At 40.6% G+C, this 20312-nt stretch overlaps 1 protein-coding gene across 2 annotated transcripts in view; it reads left to right on the top strand.

Annotated features, from left to right (window-relative positions):
* The first annotated feature begins 126 nt into the window (after positions 1-126).
* Positions 127-20312, top strand: part of PLCL1 (phospholipase C like 1 (inactive)) — a 222615-nt gene continuing 202429 nt past the window's right edge. The window contains exon 1 of one of the 2 annotated variants that reach the window (XM_080399561.1): positions 127-665. In XM_080399561.1, coding sequence (XP_080255687.1) covers positions 393-665 — 273 coding nt within the window. In that variant the 5' untranslated portion in view covers positions 127-392. The remainder of the gene's footprint in view (positions 666-20312) is intronic. The other variant, XM_080399560.1, reaches the window with a different exon arrangement.

Here is a 20312-nt window from a genome sequence, read left to right as displayed (position 1 = left end):
CGGCACGCCCCTCGCCAAGCCTATTGGCTGCCGGAGGGGCTGCCGCAGTGCTGAGTGGCCCGGCGCCCCGTCTGTCAACGCCGCCTGTCAAAACACGCCCGGCTCCTGTCACAACAGAGCGGTGCTGCGGCGGCACTTCCTGCGCGCACGGCGCTGCCCGCCGTCCCCGCCCGCCGCGCTCCCCGCGCCTCCGGCACCGCGGGGGCCGCCGAGTGCTGCCCGGGCACCCCCGGCTGCGGCGGACGGGCATGGCTCCTCCGGGGAAAGTTGGCGCCGTCGCCGCCGTGCCGTGAGGGGAGCGCCGCGGGACGCTGTCCGTTCGTCCGCCCGTCCGTGTCTGCCCCCTCCGCCCTCTCGGCGCCCCGGAGAAGTTGACGGTGCTCGGCGGCACGATGGCAGAGGCTGCCGGCAACCGAGAGCAGCCGGCGGCGGGCCGTGCCCCTCCCGACGCCGCGCACCGTGCCGAGGAGGAGCCCGAGCCGGCTTCGCTGGACGCCCCGGCAGCGGCCGCGGGCAGGAGGCGGGAGCGCCGCAGCGGCGTCTCGGCCGTCGGCGCTGCAGAGCGCTTCCCCGGCGGCAGCCTGGGGCCGGCGGCAGCAGCTGACCCCGACACCTGCCTGCTGGAGGCGGCTAAGGCCACGCCGCGGAGGAGCAGCATCATCAAGGTAGGGGCGGGCTGCCCCCGCCGCGGAGTTTCCGCCGGTCCCGAGCTGCAGCCGCCTGCCGGCGCGCCTCTGCCCGCGGGGCGGCAGGGGAGGAAGCGGGGCAGGACAGCGGTGCCGTGGGAGCTCGCCGGCGAAGGGCTGCGCGCTCCCTCCGCGCAGGCGAAGCAGCCGCTGCCCGGCCAGCACCCAACAAGGGCGACGGGGCCGCGTCGCTGCCTCCCCCGAGCCCCCTGTGCGCCCTCGGCCCAAGTGGCTGAGGGAGGGGTTGCCCCCGGGGGGGGGGGGGGGGGGGGCGGCCGATCCCGGAGGAGCTGCTCCTGCCGCCGCCGCCGAGGTGTTGGGGTCCCGCCCGCACTCCTGCGTGCCCCGCGAAATTCGTAGCGGGGCAGCTTCCCGCCGAGTTGTGAAGTTTTTGTCTAGCGGCTCGTATCTGTTCTTATTTAATATTTATGAAGCACCCGGAGGCAGAATGAATAGCTTATACAGCGATGGTTTTCTTTGCTCTCGAGTAGCAAAATATGCAGTGTCACAAATTAACAGAAGGCGTGTTTGGAGACTTAATGTGGTACAGATGGCTACGGAGTAATACCGTGTGTTTCACACCCTTTATGCGGAGTTAGCAGGTCGGGTGTGATCTTAAAAGCTTCCGCCTTTGTTATAATCTGTTAAGGAAAATGACCTTATGATTATCTTTATCTGTTGTCGTTGTCCCTCCCCCATTTAATTTTTAAGAATACACTGTGTGGTTTCGAATTAAATGGGATCTTCTTACAATCTTCTTACAAGTATGTAGCTAATTGCTAGTTTCTGGGGAGACCATGAATGAAGTCTCCTGGGCAAACTTAATTCACCATATGGTCGCACGTGGTCCTCTTGTAGTGATTTGCACTTGGAAGGCATTGAGAGAACAGTGAAGTGAGACTTAACTTCTGTAAATGTGTGAAGGCGCTGGGCAGAGCTCTAGCTCAAGGCAGGAAGCGAAGAACACAGGTTTAGTTCTTAGAGCTTGGTATATTCTTTCAAAGGAGGAATAGATAAAATATTTGGGGTTTGCATTTTAAAGCTTTAATAGTCAGAGGAGACCGAGGTAGTTGAGTGCAAAAGATTCTTGAGGATCGTTTCAAAGTTCCATCTTGAAATATTAACCCGTAAAGTCCAGCAAAGCATTGAAGCATGGCTTTAGTCTTCTAAAGGGATCCACAGAATGTGATGGGAACAGTTCCAATCTGAAGTTACATAAATGTGTAAATGCTTTACTAAATCAGGACCAAAGTTCTCTAAGTGTTCTGTTGGAATGGTATTTTCTTTTGGAATTGTGTGAAGGTTTAAAAAATCAAAAAAACACAATCTTGGATTTAAATTAAATAATATTTTTATAGACTATACCAGTTCTGTGGATATGTATTAATGTTGTTATGTAAGGAACTGGTAAGGCATCATCTGAAAAACTGAGTAAACTTAAGTTTCATGTGCTCTTAGGAATGGTGCATTCAAACTAGAGCAGGTGCAAAGAAGGATAGTGAGGGTGGGTTGGTAGGGTCAATTGATTGAATACTGTGTGAGGGAAAACTTGATTTCTAGGACAGCATTGCCTTCAGAGCAAAGGATGCCCATGCACAGATCCAGTCTGTAAACTAGAAAGTTACTCCAGTCACTGTGTCTGGAATGGGGTCTTATGATAGGAATGGAATAGAAGAATACCATAATTCATTTTCAATTTGGCTGTTCAACTGATGAGTTAAATTAATAACATGGTTGTGTTCTGATAGCAGGTATCTGAACTTGAGAATTTGCAGGCTATGCATCTCTAAGGCGTACTGTTGGGACCCCATACAGAGCATTACATTAATTTTCCCACTAAGTTGTCTCAGTGGTGTATGGAAGTGTTTTGAATCACAGTTTTCCTTTGGCATTACACTAGTGAATAGGAAATACTTTTAACTTGGGATAGGAATTAAATAATTTAATTGTCTGCATCTTTCAGGAACTTCTGCTGCACTAGGAAATGTTCTTCAGGTGTTGAATACAAATTCTAGGTGGAATTAAGATACCCCACCCCTCACCCCACCCCCAATTTATTTTACCTTTTCTGTTTTTTCAGGACTTTAACGTGCAGCATTGTATGTTTTGCAGGGGAATTATTTTTACAATGTTTTGTTATATTTATTTTAATCTAAAAAGTCTAGATGTTCATATAAATCTATAGTCAGAATAGTATTTCATTGCTTGCTTTTGGCTAATCTTGCCAGCTGAAAAAGGGGAGTTTAAGAAAGGAAAGGAAGTTGTACAGTAAGGACAAGCTTTTATTCTGCAGGAGTTGAATGCTCTTGCCTTGTTTTCCCATTTCTCTCCCAATTATTTAAAGGTATACTTTAAGCATGAGTGGTCTCACTGAATTAAGCAAGAAGTTAAAATTCTGTAGATCTCGATGATCAAAGTATACTTCTAACAGCATTTTTTTTTCTCAGCTGTCTCCTCCTAGAACTCCGTAAGTTTCAAGCTTAGCATCTGAGCGTGCATTTCCAGTGGAAGCCTGACTTATGTTGGAGTGTTTTGGCATCCACAGTGTAACTGTGAGCTATGAAGGACTCAACAGGGACTTGCTTTAAAAACCTTTCCTGCAGCAAATTACATTTGGCATATACTGCAAGTAAAATATGAACCCTTCTTGATAATCTTCAGTGCATTCATGTGTTCTATATTTGGCTTTAGAAACAAGAGAACTCATTTATATAAAAAGAAGAAAATGTAGCGAGAATATTTTTATTCCCATTTTGCTTTGCTAATGTTCACAGCTTTGTAGATTGAGGTAAATTTGAAATAGCATTAATCAGAAATAGTTGTAACTGCTCTTGTGCTTTAGGGAGTTTTCGTAATACATGTGTATTAGTTTTTTGTTTGGTTTTGTTTCATTTTTTATGCAAGGAAGAGGTAAATGGTCTTACTACAGAACTGGAGCAAGAAAGATTTTTTGCCATGGGAAGTCTGAAGTCAACAGAATATAATGGTTGGGAGGCAAAATTAGAGAAAGGGCAAGAGAACACCGAAGTTGACCCACTTTTGAAGAAGCTTAAAGATGGACCATGCATTGGCTAAATTATTTGCCAGATGTTTCCATTTCTTGTTTTCTTGTGTGAATAATCCAGGGCCAATTGTTTGCAAATAAAATGTTAATGGCAACCACTTTTAGGTCAGGAGACCGTCTAAGACAGTGCTTGAAGAACTGGGTTTCTTCTCTTTTACATGTAACACTTTACAAGCCTTCCTGTGTGGAGTTTTAAACAGAGCCGACTGATGCTGTTTTCCTTCTGGCATGTTCCTTCTGACAGTGCCATGTACAAGCATTTTAATAAATGGGTAGGAAGGCTATGTCATTTGTTATGTAATACCTACTGAAATATTTGGTAACTTTTTACCAAATTATTTCCCTGTCGGTTCTTATGAAACTTCACTCTCTGTTTTGGTTGCATGCAAGACAAAATTTTGGGACTACCTGTTGTTTTTTTTTTCTTCCTAGATCCTGTAGCAGATAAGGCAGCTCTGTATTATGTTAACAGCAGACTATGCCCGTGAACTGAACTTGAAGTAGGAACTGCAGAGTCAGACTTCAGTCACAGTAGAGCTATGAGGCCTTTCACTGAAGTTCTTCCAAAGACTATTTGCTTGTTTCATGCACACTTGCTTTTTTTTTTTTTTTTTTTAACTCCTTTAAAAGCCTGTTTAGCTGTCCTTGTGATATACTAGTAGTCTGATGACTGCAAGGAATAGGGTTTTGCAATTGAATTAATTAGTGAAAGTATATCAAGATAGCCAGCTATCTTGTTTCAAGAAATTGTATTTTTCCTAGTGGCATTTTTAGCTTTCAAAAAACTGAACATGCATTGAAAAGGAATGAGGCTTAGTTTCTTCCAGTTTGCATTGTGAAGTGTGGTGAGAAAATTTAAGTGTTTTAAATACAGGATACATCTGTCTATGCAACATGACTGTTTAAGACTTTTTCACAAGACAAGAGTTTTTCAGGACTGGTAACTCTTAGGGTTTTGCTATGTAAGCTTGCATTTAGATACTTGCTACTTAATGATCTGAAACTATGACTATGTAGGATTCATTAAAGCTGATTAGTTAGGCAACAGCCCAATGGTGATTTTTATCATAATTGCATTCTTTAGTATATTCTTAAGTACTCTAGAAAAAGAGGAAAATATTAATAGAGAATACATTAAAGTACAGAGTGCAGCCTAAAAAGGTGTAGAGAAGGGCAAGAATGACATGCCTAGCCATGGAAAGACTGCCACAAAACAGGAAATTCATCAGATTGGTCTGGAAAAAGGTAACTGGTAGGTGATATTTTAATATATGTAAATTTCTAAACATTGTGGAGAGAGAAACATGGAACTGCTATTCGCTGTCTTTCACAGAATGTAAAGAAGTAGGGGAAAGCCAGTGATAGTTGTATAGCAGCAGGTTTAAAATAAATGAAAGTATTTTCTGATGCAGCATGTGGTTAAATCATGCACTTAACAGCCACAGAAAGCTGTGGCAGTCAGAAATGTAAATGGGTTCCAGCAGATTTAAAATGACAAATTGATGGAAGAGAGCTTCACAATGCACCAAAGGCATCTGACTTACAGTCCCTAAACTACAAGTGGCTGAACACTGCGAGGCTACAGCAGGGCTTTGATAGCTCTGCACTTTCCTGCTTCTTATGTGTCTCCCCATGCATGTCGTCCTGTAGCTGGGATACCAGCCTAGACTGACCTTTATCTAACCTGGTATCTATTTGTTGAGAAAAACTTAAATAGACTGTTAAGAGATAGAGAAGACTGTTTTCCATTGTTGGTAATGTAAAAACACTGTAGAAATAAAATTAATCTTCTCTGTTAATTAGTTATTTGGAACTAATTATATTTTTTGCCAGCTTTACAGAAGAGAAGAATTTTGGAGATATTTTTTGGATTGCTGCAGCATAGCTGTAGTCTTCATACTATTTTCATAATGCTGTGCCTGTATTCCATACACCACTTTCATAAGCATCTACTTAAGACAGGTTTGAACAGAAACTGTACTGGTTGTAGACCTGCTTTTGTCAAATGAATGATATCCAGTAGTTGCTATCCCTGAAGTTGGGCGGTTTTTCTATTGAAGTGTTGCAGTTGTCACTAAGATACTTTTTCATGGAGGGCAGTAGGCATTTCAGACTGAGGTTTAACCCCTGCCTCTTCCCAGAAAACAAAACACTGTTGGTAGGTCCAGTATGGCTGTGCCTGTGATGATAACATTGTAGTGAGAAGGATTTAGGTGTTACAGTTTTTTGTGTCAAGGTATTTTTAATAATCTGAAGCAATGCAGACCACATTCCACTGAAGACCTAAGTGTATGAAATAGGATTCAGATGCAGAATTTGGGCATATGGGTCTGATGGAGCTGTCCAGAAGGCTTACCTAGCTTCTTACGCCTTTCAAGGAACGAAGTTTTGCCAGAAAAACATTCTACAGGGATTTTTTTTTTTTTTATTGTGCATGACCAGAGGCACTTATACTTGCTGCTGAGCATTTTAATATGTACCTTGTGCCCGAGTCAGTCTATGAATAATAAGTGAAGATTTCTTTCCATTAAATTTCTTGGAATTCTTCATGTTTAATTTAGACTTTCTGTTTCTGATGGTTGGATTTGCCACAAAATACAATAATTCCGATTTCCAGCCATCTCTGTACTAAAGTGAAAGGTTATTTAACTTCTGCTCAAGAAGAGCTTGGTGCCTGGCTAAAAGACTTAAATGTGAACCTTGACACTGACTTGTGTAAACTTTAGTTAGTACTTTCAAAAGAAACCAAACCCCAACAGCCTACATCCAGGCTAAACTGCTTTTATTATGCAGATTTGTCTGTCATGCAGCCTGCTAACTGGAGTATTTTTCTTGTCAGTTGGTTCCATATAGCACAAAACATAACACAAGTAGTGATCTCATTAAACATGTGGGTAGAGATGGGTAATAGCATTGTGTTTGTGGTATCTTTCCATACAGGATCATAAAAGTTGAGATAATTTGAATGCCTTGCACTGAATTAACTTCCTTTTTTCCAACTGGTGAGACAGTATCCTTACTGTAGGATACTAGTAAGTCTGGTGATCTGCAAACACAAGTTCTGGCAGGTCTTTACAGGAAGTCATTTGATAGGTTTTCTAAGTAAGAGGTAGGAGCTGTTGTGGTCAGGAATAAGAGATGAAGTTGGTGATACTGGTTGATTTCTTTTTAAAGTATGTGATGTGCATAAAGACTGTTGTGCAGAAGTACATAAATTATGATTAAAAATAAAGTTCTGTTGGAGTAATGGTGCTGGTGGGTAGAGCAGTGGTGAAGGAATGCTTTCTACTGTTTTCCAAATATGTTAAGCAGCTGTTAATAGAACTAAGTTTTCAGATCTGTGCAGAGACGCAAATCCTGTTTCTTATGATAATGTTTTATTCATTTGGTAGTTCCACTGAGATCAACTCCATCTGTAACAAAAATGTTTTATTTGAGTTAATGGTATATTTTTTTTTCTGGCCTTCCCAGCAGTACATGTGAAAATGCAGGCAGTTACTGTAGAGCAAATAATGCATCCTCTGTGGTGAACCATGTAGCTGATCATGCTCATAAAAATCAGCATTTCTTTCAAGGATGTACCTGGTAGGTGTAAAGTTTGGAAACACCCTGGTGATTTTTGTAAAAAATGGGGTATGATGATTAATATAACATTTTATTACACATGTATTCTAGGTTGTTGGGTTTTTTTCTTTTGGACAATATGACTTGGAAGTTTTGACATGCACGTCACATTTAGGAACTACTCAGACTTGATTCAAAAGTTAAGTTCTGCAAAAAGAAGGCTAAATGCTTTTACCAAATACTAACAAGTTCTGAAGACTGAGATCTTTGTATGTATTGGCATAGAAGTATATTGACAGTCAAAGCCTTATTCTTAAATCTTTCTGTATCATGAACAGTTTTGGTTTTGAAGCCTGCTTACGTAGAATACTGTCTTCTGGGGGAATCTTTTTATGCCAAAATTTTGCAGTTTTAGTGGTTATTGAGCCCCTTCCTGAAATGTGTTTAAATTACTGAGATTATTGTAATGGTTTAAATTAGTTATTAGGAAAAATGTCTTCACCAAAAGCGTTGTCAAGCATTGCAACAGGCTGCTCAGGGAGGTGGTGGAGTCACCATACCTGGAGATATTTAAGGGACATGTACATGTGGCACTTGGGCACATGGTTTAGTGGTGGACTTGACAGTGTTGGGTTTACTGTTGGACTTGATGATCTTAAGGGTCTTTTCCGACCTAAATGATTCTATGTTCATTTAGTTGTGATTTATTGTTAACACGTGTATTTTTTAAGTTGAAAGTCTCTGACCATTAAGACTGTGTACAGGCCCTAATTGAAATAATAACTGGAATCAAACAGAGATGAAATATTCCTCTTGCAGAGCCACTTACATCAACAAAATTAGTCTTGGGATTATTTTGGGCAGCATGCGTCAGGTAATGTTACTGCGATATGTCTATTTAAAGGTGCATCAAAGTCTGAAAGGTAACTGACACCAAAGTATTGCTACTTTGCAACTGTACTGCGAGGATTTAAAAAAGATATTTTAGCTGTAAATGTTAGCATGAAGGTGTAATTCTCCTCCTCAGTTGCATGCTCAGGGGAGTGTTAACACTCACACTGTGTCTTGGATAATTCTAGCAAAAACAGCTACAGAAAACATTTATTGTATTCACACTGATTATCCCCCAGAGGTTCTCCATCCTGCTAGATCTCATCCCTCCCGGCTGACCCATGTTGTGCTGCTTTGGTACTTCTTTGAGGGGCAGAAGGAGCGTGCTGCCTGGTACCTTGTTCAGAGACTCGTACAAAGTGGAAATTAGTTTGAGTACTGAAAAGTTGACATGTATTGATTTGCGGGAGTGTAAATGCCTACAGCAGAAGCAGGGTGGTGGGTAATTAGGACTCCAAAATCATCATCCTTTGCTGGAAGTTTCTTTTGATAACTTGGATACAACTTCTGAATGGGCAGTAAGAATCTCTCTTTAATATCTATTCAGTATGAAGCTGGCTACTTAATTACATACCTTTCAAATAATCCTGCAATCAGATAAAGCATAAAGCTCGTGTCTTCTTATTTTATGGACCCAAAGTCTGTCAAGCTATGTGGAGCAGTGATCCTCCCACCTTAATTTGGATCTAATTATCTATATTGTATTACAGGTAGGCATAGCATGTTTTTAATTTGTTAGACAGTTTTGATGGATTGCTGTTCTGTTCTGATTGTAAGCTACAAAATTTTATTTTGTTTAGCTCTTTCAGATAAGTTTGTGGAGAAAACACAACAAAAAAGGGAGTTGCTTAAATAAAATGCAGGGTGCACTTGTGATTTAGGAAAGGCCTGATGCTTATGCAAACATGGCTATATCCACCTTGCTTTTGTGTGTATTGCTGTACCTTTCTCTGTGTTTTGTGTTGATGTATCTCCTAGAAAGCGTATCTGCTTAAAAAGAAACAAACCAAAACCAAAAGAACAACAGGCCAAACAAAAACTTCTGCCAGGGCTATTGATAAAAAAGATGCCATGAATTTAAGACATTCTGTAACATTGCATCCTACTGTACTGTCAATACATTTTGAGGAGTATGTGTTCTGTAGTGACCGTGTGAGAACGTTGGCTACACCATGTATGCAAGCAAAAAGCAGGAAGTGAATAGGAAGTAAAACTCCTCAATCAGGAATCAGATGCTAGTGCTCAAATAACTGGCAAAGCCGTGGGGCAGAACAGAGTGAGAGCATGTATAGAAGCTCAAGTGATGTTCAGAAAATTGGATTATACATAATCCAAACACTGCTGGGAGGGGAGGCTGCCATGGGGAGCAGGCAAGGCTGAAATAAAACTGGGGAGCCTGACTGGGAGCTTGGGCAGTGGAGTTAGGAGTCAGCCAAAAGTGAGCAAGCAGGGTAGGGACATGGTGAAGGGCAGTGACTAAGACTGCAGCACTGAGCTCCCTGGCGGGGAAAGAGTCCTGCAGGGCAGAAAAATAACAGCTTGTGTCCTGAACTGAATTGCTTTGGTATAGCAGTCTCTTGGACATGTATAGAGCTAGAGGTGTGTAGGTATTTAAGGGGAGTCGTGGCTGAATGATGTACAGTTTTGGGTAGAGTGGGGGCCTGTAAGAGAGGGCACAAGGCAGTTGCCAGGAGGCCAGAGGGTCCTTTTTTTGCCATGAGCACTTATGGCAGCTCTGGTGGAGGCAACAAGAGGGGGATGAGCGAGGGCTGCCCTGGTCCTGCTCTTGCCAGCTCGGTGGTTGAATCTGATTCCTTGCATCCCTCTCTTCCCGAGTGAAGCTCATCAAACATTCTGGGGCAACTCCAAAGCCATTTGGGCATCTCCTATTAAATTTTCCACATCCCCATGGTGTTTAGGCAAGTTTTACTGTTCTAAGTTATCATCACAACAGTGGTTTTATTTTATTTTTGTCAGGACAATTTTTTGAGAGAAGAGATGTTCTTGGTGGATTCTTTCAGGTTTAGCCTACTGTTGCTATTTGCATGGAACAATAAAAAACATGTTTTACTTAACATTAGATTTTTCTCTTAAGACACTTAAAAAATACAGCATAGGCTTTACATTGTAAATGTAAACGAGTTCTGGATTCTTGCGTTAATTTTTTTTATAAGCTGTACTTTTGTTTGGAAGACTCATGTGATGTAACTTTTTTCCTTTTAAATTTAATTTTAGAACAATTTTCATAAATATCTGATTAGAAGTTGCATTTTGCCCAGCTAAAGTGAATGCTGATCTCTTCAAGCCAGAGCTATCAGGAGAGAGCACTATGAATGAATTACTGTAAGTTCTCTTTTCTTTTTCCAAATGAGATTATGTAGGAGCTTATTAAATTAATTTAACAAATGTAATCGTTTAATAAAAGAATTATATTCCATTGAAGTATGACACACCTCCAGGCTACCTCATATAAATACTGTAATAAAAAATTCTGTGAGTGCAGGCTAAAAAAAATAGATGTTGGAATTCATTAAACATACGAAAAAAGACTTTCTGCAAATGTTTTGTGTTCTGCAGTAGATGGAGCCCAATCCTGGACACTGCCTGCAAGCTGCACAGCTCTCAGTGGGCACGCTGTGTGTGCAGTCTTCTGGGGCTGGCCGTGCTCTGCAGGGAACACCGAAGTCTTGGCGCTGGAGTGAAGACAGATTGTTCTGGGAAATATGTATGGATGTATCCGGAAGGAGGTCTCGTCTTCTAGCGTTATGTAAAATTGGTTGTGCTTACGTATGATTTGGAAATGCATGTCATAGTATATATAGCTTGTGAATTTCTTTCTCAGTGTTATGATTCACAGTGGCAGTTGCTCCCTAAAGCAGTGCAGATTTTGAGTATAAAAGTAGTTTCTGCGGTCTCTGAAATCACTGGCAATTTTCCCATTGCTATCAGTGAAGGAAGGAATGGGTTGAACTTAAATACCTAATCACTGAACCCTGTTATTTTACTTCGAAACCATCTTTTTCATGCTTTTAAAGACTTAAAATGCTGTTAATTTTATTATGCTGATCCTTCTTGAACTAGGTGAGGTTGTTTGTCATACCTGTATCACTTTAAACCCAAACATTACTGGTGAAGAATGAATTTTAGGGGGTTGTTTCCAGATAACAGTTGCTCTTATTAGAAACACACACACACAAAAAGTGAGTTGCTGTTAAAACTGAGATGCAAAGAGAGAGATGACTTAATAAACAAATGTACTTGCTGTGAGTTATTTGCTTGGCAGTGCTGCTGGAGGCAGGGTTTGTGTGCTGAATGCACATTAACAATTCTGTTCATACTCAGTACTTTCCCCCCCCCCCCATCTTTATGGATGAGAAGGAGGCACTTTCATACGTAGTGGTGAGGTACACAAGTCTGATGGACAGGAATAGTGCTTAGAAGTAGTTCGTTTCAATGAACTGATACAGATCTCATTGAGACCAAATCAGAGACTGTTCAGACTTCAGAAAATTCTCCTGATATCTTTAGTCGCCGCGGAGTGTTCCCTGCAGCAGTACCTCCCAAATTTGAGGACTCGCTTTTTTAAAACTATTATAATTACTTAAATAATCCTGGGCATAGATTACATAGACCACTCCGAGGACTGTGGTGTCTTTCTGCAGAGAAGCTGGGTTGCAACAGTAGAGGCAGGGGGATAACCACATTTTTTGGCTTGGGAGCGTGAAATGCGACTGAGCTAAGCAGCTTGCTTTGCCTCGGCTCGGTAGCCTTGCTGGGAGGGTGTGGGGCCCAGGTGAAGCTTAAGTGCTAGGAAAAAAGGTTAATTTAATGACACGAAATTGATAATTTGCTTTGATCGATGGAAAGACTAAGTATCTTTCACTGTAACCACATCCCATGAGCTGTGAAATGCTGACATACAAGCACTTGTGATGAAATCTTGTGGCTGTTGGAGAGTCATTAAGAATTCCCTTTGCCCAAAGAGCTCACCTTTCTGAGGGCTAATGCCCAGACTCACGTTTAGATGCGAGCTGATGCCAGATGGAGCATCCTGTTTACCAAGAAGAGATGAAACTGAAGGAGGAACAGAGCGCACATTAGGAGTGCAGAGGTGCTGGGAAGCAGCGCCTTGCTGGTGCCCGCTTGAGGCAGTGCCTGTGATGCCTGGAGAAGAGACCAATTTTGTTGCTTTTCAAAGAATCATGATTTACATAATGTGAAGTAAAAATCCCAAAGCTTAAGAGCACACTCTGATCCTGTAACAATACTTTGCCTTCCAAATAGGAGAGGACCGTACATTTTTATTAGGTTTCTTAATGGGCATAAAATTGACATACAGTTGGTGTCTGGCTTTCGCATATCTCTTCTCTCCAAAGAAGGAACTGTGTATTTCCTTCAGGTCAGCTTCTAACTTCTCCAAAGATACTCATCTGTCAGCTTGAATAAATGGAGCTATATCCTACTGCAAGTGTGTTTGGCTTTGTTTTTAGAAATTTGAGGATTTGAAAGGAACAGTGTGGGCACAGTGAGGAAAGATCAACTTTCTAACATAAAAAGGCTACAACATTTTCTGTCTTGTTTGAATAGTTGTGAGGCAAAATACATGACCCTGCTCAGATGTACTGTTTTTGTGGTGTAGATGTGGTATAATCCAGAACTTTTTATTTCATTTGAAATGCCATTTACTTTGTTTACCTATCTGTACACCTACTCAGGGATCACAAAATGTCTCTAACTTGTGTTGTGGCATATTGCAGCCAGGAGCACATATTGCACAGTTCTCCAAATATCATTCAAGGAAAACACTGAAGTGTTTACATGTCTGGATAGATGTATGTTCTAAAGAACATAGTTCCACTTGCTCAGTTTATTATCTTCCCATCCACCTCCCTATGTGTGTTTCACGCACACTTTGCATGACAATAGACATTCACAGAACATGTTAAATTGACTTTTTTAGGCTAAATTTTGCATTATTATACAATTTTAGCAGTGGGAAATGGTAATGTTGCTTCCTGTAATGAACCCAAGAGTTAAACTTGGTAATTATTACAAAATACAACTTATTTTCAAAAGGAAAAGAAGGACTATTTTAATTCAGCATTACAGTAGATAAGTAAGAAGGCAAAGTATGGTTTATGCTGTCAAATAATTTGCATACGTTGCAAGGCCAACGGTCCTTTTCTTGGAAGTTGGAGATGATGAAGAGTGTCAGAATGACCAGAGAATGCAAAAGAGAGAGGGGGGGAAAGGATGGTGGATTTGCTGGAAAACTGGTCCTGAGCTGGCAGTTTCTGCAAGAAGCTGCTGTCTGTTTTTCTCTCTGGCAAAGAGGGGTGCAGACTATTTTGTGCTGCTGAGGCAAACTGCAATCTGGAGCAGTCTGTTAGGCCAACAGAATTGCTTGCACTGTGGTGTTGCAGGCCTGATATTTTGTTTATTCTTATTTAGGCCTGTTGTGTTAAAGAAGTATTTGATTCATATCACATTTAGGTAGAAGAGACTATTCAGGAGTATTTGGCAAAGTTCTTGGTATTGGAAGTGAAGGTTATCTTCGTAAGTGCTTAGTATTGGCAGTTGTAAATGAATGGCATCTTTCAGGATAAGACCATGAATGTCCCCTGTGGAAAAACACGAGTTACTTGCAGTTTGGACAGTGGGAATTTTTTAATCTTCTTGACTGTGTATATCGAATGCCAGCTATACTCAACTATACTGTTGAATTAATAAAACAGTACATGAATCTGGGGTTTTTGGTTTGGTGGGGGTTTTTTGGGTTTGTTTTGGTAGGTTTTTTTTTTTTGTTGTGTGTGTGGTTTTTTTGGGGGGGGGGTTTGTTAGTGGCTGGTTGTCATGTCTATCTATATTTTTAGTGGCTGTTCATAGTTCGTAGGCATTTTCTTTTCAGGAACTTTGTACATTTCCAGTTATGGGTTTATATCTGAATCCATGGGCAGTGTTTGGGTATAATATTGCATTACCCCTTTGGGTTTTATTATGCTCCAGTAAAGTAATGATTGGATGAATGCAAATACAGAGGTAAATGATCTGAAAGAATAATATTGTAGAAAAGGTGTCAACATGCTGAGTGTTTGTATAACTTGATATAACCAATTCTCAGATAGGAGTCTTAGGTACTCATTAATCTGTACAGCAGATTTTGCTCTGTTGCAAAACTTGGAAGATTTCCTCTCCTATGTTTTTGAAAATACTGTGGGTTTTTTTTGTTTCTTTTGTTTGGGTTTTGGGTGGGGTTTTGCGTGTGTGTTTTGCCACTGCATTTATAATGCATGGTTTACTTGCTGTATAGAAGATTTTACTATGTCAAGAAAGTGTTTGGGGTACTTGTCACACTCAGCTGTATAGGTAGTGGCAGTTCTGCTGCAGTTATAATTTTAAACCCCTTCTGGAAAAGGCTGCAGAAACGAACTTGATGAGCGTCTAAGACTCCAGACATTAAACATCCTTCTGGAGGGACCTGCAACGGCTAGACACATTACAGTTGTTAAATAAGCTTCTAATGGTGTCAGATGAGCCACTAATAACCAAAGAATGCCAAGCTTTTCTCTCTTTCTGTGATGATTTAGTGATCAATAGCAGTAAAATAACCCAGGCAATGCACTAGGGAGAATTGCTGCTCTTCTCAAGTGGTTGTTTAAGATAAGCTTCGTGGTGTTTCCAGTGATAATAATGATTAATGCTTACTTTGCTGCAGACTGCTCTATTTTTTTTTTCTTCTTCGTAGTTTGTATACTATATGAGAAGTTTACCACTGTCTCTCACAGCAGGTCACTACCAGCCATGCTTAATTAATTGACTCGTTATGATGATGGATTTGTATTTGGTTTTACAGATCTGTCTGAGTGCCTTCTTCCCTGAGGACACCACTGTACTTTGTTCTGATAGGTGTGAAAAACAAGAAGAAAAGTTTAACTGCCCCTAGAAGCCTTCAAAGAGTTGGAGGAGAACAGCCTAGGAAATGATTCCCTGCTCCTCGTCACTTTAAAGTATGTTGTGCATTGTGTGATTGTGTGCTTGGTAGGGGAAGGACTGGTTGGCTAGAAGAGAAAGCAGAGCTTATGGAGAGTTAACTGCAGTGACCTGTCCTACGTAATAGTGTATAAATATTCTGCTGGAGAAGATGCTGCTTGTGTTCATTACTGTACTGTATGCTTGAAGCCAAAATGCAGGGAGGTACAGAATGGCTTGGTATCTTAATATAGACTACAAAGGTTGTGGTGGACCTACAGAATACTCCAGGGAAGGGGGAAATGTGTCATGAATCCAGTTCAAATTGCAGTTCAAATTTTTGAATAACATTTCTCCTGTGATTATTTTTTTCTGTATGCAAGGGTAATTTGTGTGTGAAAGATTCATCCTGTTTAGCTGTACTTTGTTCTGTGAAGCCAGTGTCTGATGTTAAAAGTTGGGAATAGAGGAGGCACATCCTTGAATGTGTCTGCCTTGGGCGAATAGGCTGGATGTGTTGAGGAGGAGAGCAGTGGAGGGAGTTTGCAGTGTGACTCAGTGAGGCCTTGACTACGTATTTCTAACCTTTGCCAGTCTGGCAGCCATTTTTAAATAGTTGCTTTACCTCATTTTATAGCCAAATACTTCTGCTCTTTCCTATTTTTTCAATCTTATCTTGGCACTTAAAAATAGCACTTTTTATTTTATTGCAAAGCAAATGGTCACCAGTTAATGGTGAAGATTGTTAATTCCATTGTCAAGTTAAAAAACATATATCTGCAACCTTTTGTCTACATAGTAAAGTGTTTTTGCCCTGTATTGGAATTAAATCTATGCTGCTTTGAAACTATGGGGAATGTGCTCGCAGTGTTCCAAATGGCTGGTCAGGCCACAGTGGACTTGATCAACTTGTGAATTTTGACTCTGATTTTTTTTTTTTTTTTTTTTTTTAATTGCTATCCACCATAACCTTCTTACTCTCAACTCAGAATCTGCTCCTTGAATTTGATCTGTGGCCTTGCCTACACTGGGAAATTCTCAGGAAATGGAAGGTGAATTGACTGAAGATGTAAAAACATATGTAGAAGCCCAAACTAAATCCGATTTGATGACTGTCAGGAGAAAATAGTGCTTTTACTTTACTGTCATTGTGATTCCCTGCTAGTGCACATTCAGCTCTCAGTAACGTACATTTTGACTTCATGCATTCAGCCACTAAGTCTTTTATTTCTGTGCTGCCCCTAAGCAGTTCAAAGCAAAGTATCAAACCAGTTCTTTCAGTGCTTTTGGGGTGCTGCCTGAGGTTACCTTGCACCTCTGTTACAGTATCAGGGTTTGCCAAAACTGATGGGAGCGATTCACTGTGGTGCTAATACTGGACTACTTAGAGCGACAATATCATGTTGTCAACAGACTTATTGAGTAATAGTGTGGGTTAGATATTCTTTTTAATCATGCATTTTAAAACTTGTGTTGTATTTGACAAAAGTAATGGAGCTATGATTACTCTTTCTGTAGCACGCTCTACAGTGTCTCAAGACTTCAGAATATGGAATGATAGTTTCTGCTTCAAAGTTAACGGGCTTATGTAGGAGTTACAGTGTTTTTATTTCTTTTACCACCATGGTACTGCTTAAAGCTATATTGGTTTTGTTGCCATAATAAAGTAGTGATGAGTCTTTAGATCAAGTGTGTAGTGATAATTTCAGAGGTGAAAACCCCATGCTTTGCCTTTTTGGGAAGGAACACAAGGTGTTGGACAAAGAATATAAAATGCTTCATGTGCATTTAACTTTAAGATTAATGGTAAGAGAAAGACAGGCAGACACTCTCTAATTTTAACATTTACAAGGACATTATGCAGCACAATAAAAGTTCTGTTTTTCTTTTTAATAAACTTCTTCCCCAAAAGCAGTATGGTTACAACACTGATTAAAAATAGAAGCTTGGAGAAAGAAATGAGAAGGCAAGAAAAGACAGTAAAGATTCTTTTATTGAATGAGAAAGGAGTCTTTGCAATGAAGAAGCATCACTTTCTAGAAGGATAAGACTTTTAAACCTCTGTATTAGAACAGAATTTTTTTTTTCTTCTCCATCCTAGCTTTGAGGGTGTCAGATTTTTTTCTGTCTCGTGTTTGCTAACAGTGAGGTTAAAGAGGATGCAATGTCTCTTGTGCTGGGGCTGCTTGGCTGCAGCCCAACCTGGGTAGCCAGTCTCCCTGCTGGCAATGGCTGTCCAGTCTGCGTGACCGCAGGGGGTAAAGCATTGTCCCTTTGGAACAGTTCTTACCAAAATTGATGTTAACACCTTTGTCATAAATATGACAAATATTGCTTGTGCAACAAGTCATTAGTTACTCATAGCAACAGTTGGTTTTAAAATCTTAGTATGTTTATGTCTTGTTATCTTTCTGCAACTGATCCTTTCTTTTTGCATAGAAGAATGGAGATTATATATACATCACACTCCCAACTAATGTGAAAAGGTGAAGAGTCTTGGTTACAATCCTGGTTAGTATTCAGTATTCACATATTACTGGACTGTGTCCTGAAGCTGTTTACATTTCTTATTTTTCCAGACTGATAGAATTATTTCAGTCCCAGAACTTTCCTTTTTCAGTGGAATGATGACACTTTCTTAGCTTCATTGTTTTCTGCTGTTCTACTGGAAATACTTTTTTTTTTTTTGGCAAGGCTGAAGCGATTTCACCTTGGGACTTGGTCAGCTTTGATGGAATCTGTATGTTCTCACCAGGTTGGATACCTTCCCTTTGGACTTCCCCTCCCCTCCCCTCCTGGAGCTGCTATATACAGCGTGGCAGTGTGACAATCCAGGCAGGTCATAAATAACTCTTGAAAGAGGCTTTGCTAGAATCGTAAATTTCTTTGCTTTTTGGGAATCCTTGACTCTAAGAACCAATTCTCTTCCTGCCCCATAGTTTTAATTCTATTTCTCAAGTCTCAGCTAGTCAGTTGGTTGCTTTTAAAGGAAGCTTCCCCCCCTTACTTTTTTTGTTTTTGAAGTATTATGGTGCCAATGTAAACCCCCTCTGCCTGTGAGGAAGAGGGCTTCTGCAGATGTGCTGAAAACCACCCAAGAAAGGGATGGAACTGAGGGGAAAAGACATTTCTCAGACACACTCTTGATTGCCAGTTCCTGAAATCGAGATCTCCTGCCACTATATAAGGAATCGGAACTGCCTGTTGTTTCACTCTTTCCTCCTCTGCCTTGTAGAGTTGTTTCAAAGATGAATTTAGTTGTCTTCCTACACTCCCTTTGGAATTCACTAACATTGTCAATACTTAACTATTTTGGAAAGAAGCCTCCAAATGGTGTTAAATTTTATGCGTCCTATAAATTATAATTCCTGACTATAAATACTAGGCCAAAAATATATTCAGATTTAAATTATCCATACTTAAATGGATGAGGAAAATAATTGAAGGATACAGGTAGTATTGTGCTAATTTGTTTTATAGAAAATAATGGCAAGAGCTGCAGTGATTGAACAATGTAATGAATTATTTGAATAATGTGTTTGACAAGTGCTAAAAAACCCCCTCAACCTGCACTTTTTAGGAGCAGAAATATACTTTCCTAAGACGTGTACTTTGGATACAAATTGAAAGGGATTTCAGAATGATCACTTCTGCAGCCAAGCAAAAATACAATTCCTTAGAGGCTACTGTTACCAAAAGTCAGCAAGTTATTATCCTACTTAAAATCAGTGTCGTTCTGTTTTATTTTTCAATTATTTCTTGTTTTATAAGGTTACAACCATGGGAACGAAAATCTGATGTCTATGAAATAGCTATTCACACTGCTTTTGCAAAAAAACTCGACATATGTGTTTCTATGGAAAAAGTGGATTACTTTCTCAAAACTCTTGAGACTTTCAGGGTGGTGAAACCTCCTTTTCCCACAGGAGAGACCATCAAGAGAAATGTCCTTGGTGGTGGGCACTAAACAGCTGTTATTCTTGGTATTGCATATTACTTATTGGATATAAATCGATATATTAACCTGTTTTATTTTTCAGAGATTATTTTATCTATGAGAGGGTCTGGTCTACAGAAAAACCTTTATTTTAGTGAATTGTCAAATAGAAATAAGATCTTCTTGAAAAATAATCTCATACAAGGTGTAATTACAAGGTTGTGAAAAGCACTGGGGAGACTCTGAATTAGTGTAGTCCAGGTTTTGATGGGGTTTGAGCATCGAAATGACACTTCCATAGCACTTCTTGGTGAAAGAAAAAACTGTAAGTTGTATTCTTTCTCAGTTGTAATCTTTCTTCAGACCTGTTAATGCTTTGATCCTACGAGCCCATTTTTTTCCTGCCATGTATCAGCAAGACCTTTAATAATGGCAAGTTAAGTGTACATGTAACTAATTGCAGGATTGTGGTTGAACATTGCTGTGCGCCAGATTCTGCCTGGGCCTCCTGGAGAGAGGAAGGATTCAGTACTATGTTTTCCCTTGTATCACCACTTCCCACAGCATATATGGGAGAAGTGCACAGTCCAGGTACTCTGCCTGAAGCCGTTGAGATAATACTGAAGGGGAGTGAAGGGTCACACACAGTGCCTTCCTCTTATTTTCTCATCTCCGGGCTTGTTTGGAGCAGAGCTTGACAGAAGTGTCGACCAGGTTCTGTAGAACCAAGTGCTGAAACATTTCTACTGTAACAACTTAATTCTCTGTATTCATCATCCTGCTTTGCAGGTTTATTGCAGGTATAGATGGCTTTCAGTAGCAAGTCATCCTCTGTACATACACAGTAGGCCAGCACACAGATCTGACATCTTTAAGCCTACATGCATTTGCAACATGGGTTTTTTCTTTGTTTACATAAAACTCATGTTGGGAGGCTATAGTTTAGCGTGAGTAGTAGTGAGAACTGAAAATTCTGCAATTGAGCCTGGTTTATTTCCTTCCTGACACTTGTTCTTCTGAGTGTTTTTGCATGTAAAAGCTCTCATTTCTTTTCTTAAGGAGTGAAGAAATATCAGCTAAACAAACTCCCTCCCCTCCCCCCCAAGGCTATTCCAGTAATGACATGTAACTAGTAAAAAGACAAGTAGATTTCTCAGTCTTTTTTTCCTTCTGAAGAAGCAAATGGTGTAGGTATGAGCTT

This window comes from Falco punctatus (genome assembly GCF_963210335.1).
Source record: "Falco punctatus genome assembly, chromosome: 8".
NCBI classification, from domain to species: Eukaryota; Metazoa; Chordata; class Aves; order Falconiformes; family Falconidae; genus Falco; species Falco punctatus.
Note: the sequence above shows the minus strand (reverse complement) of the source record. Positions and strands in the feature narration are given on the sequence as shown.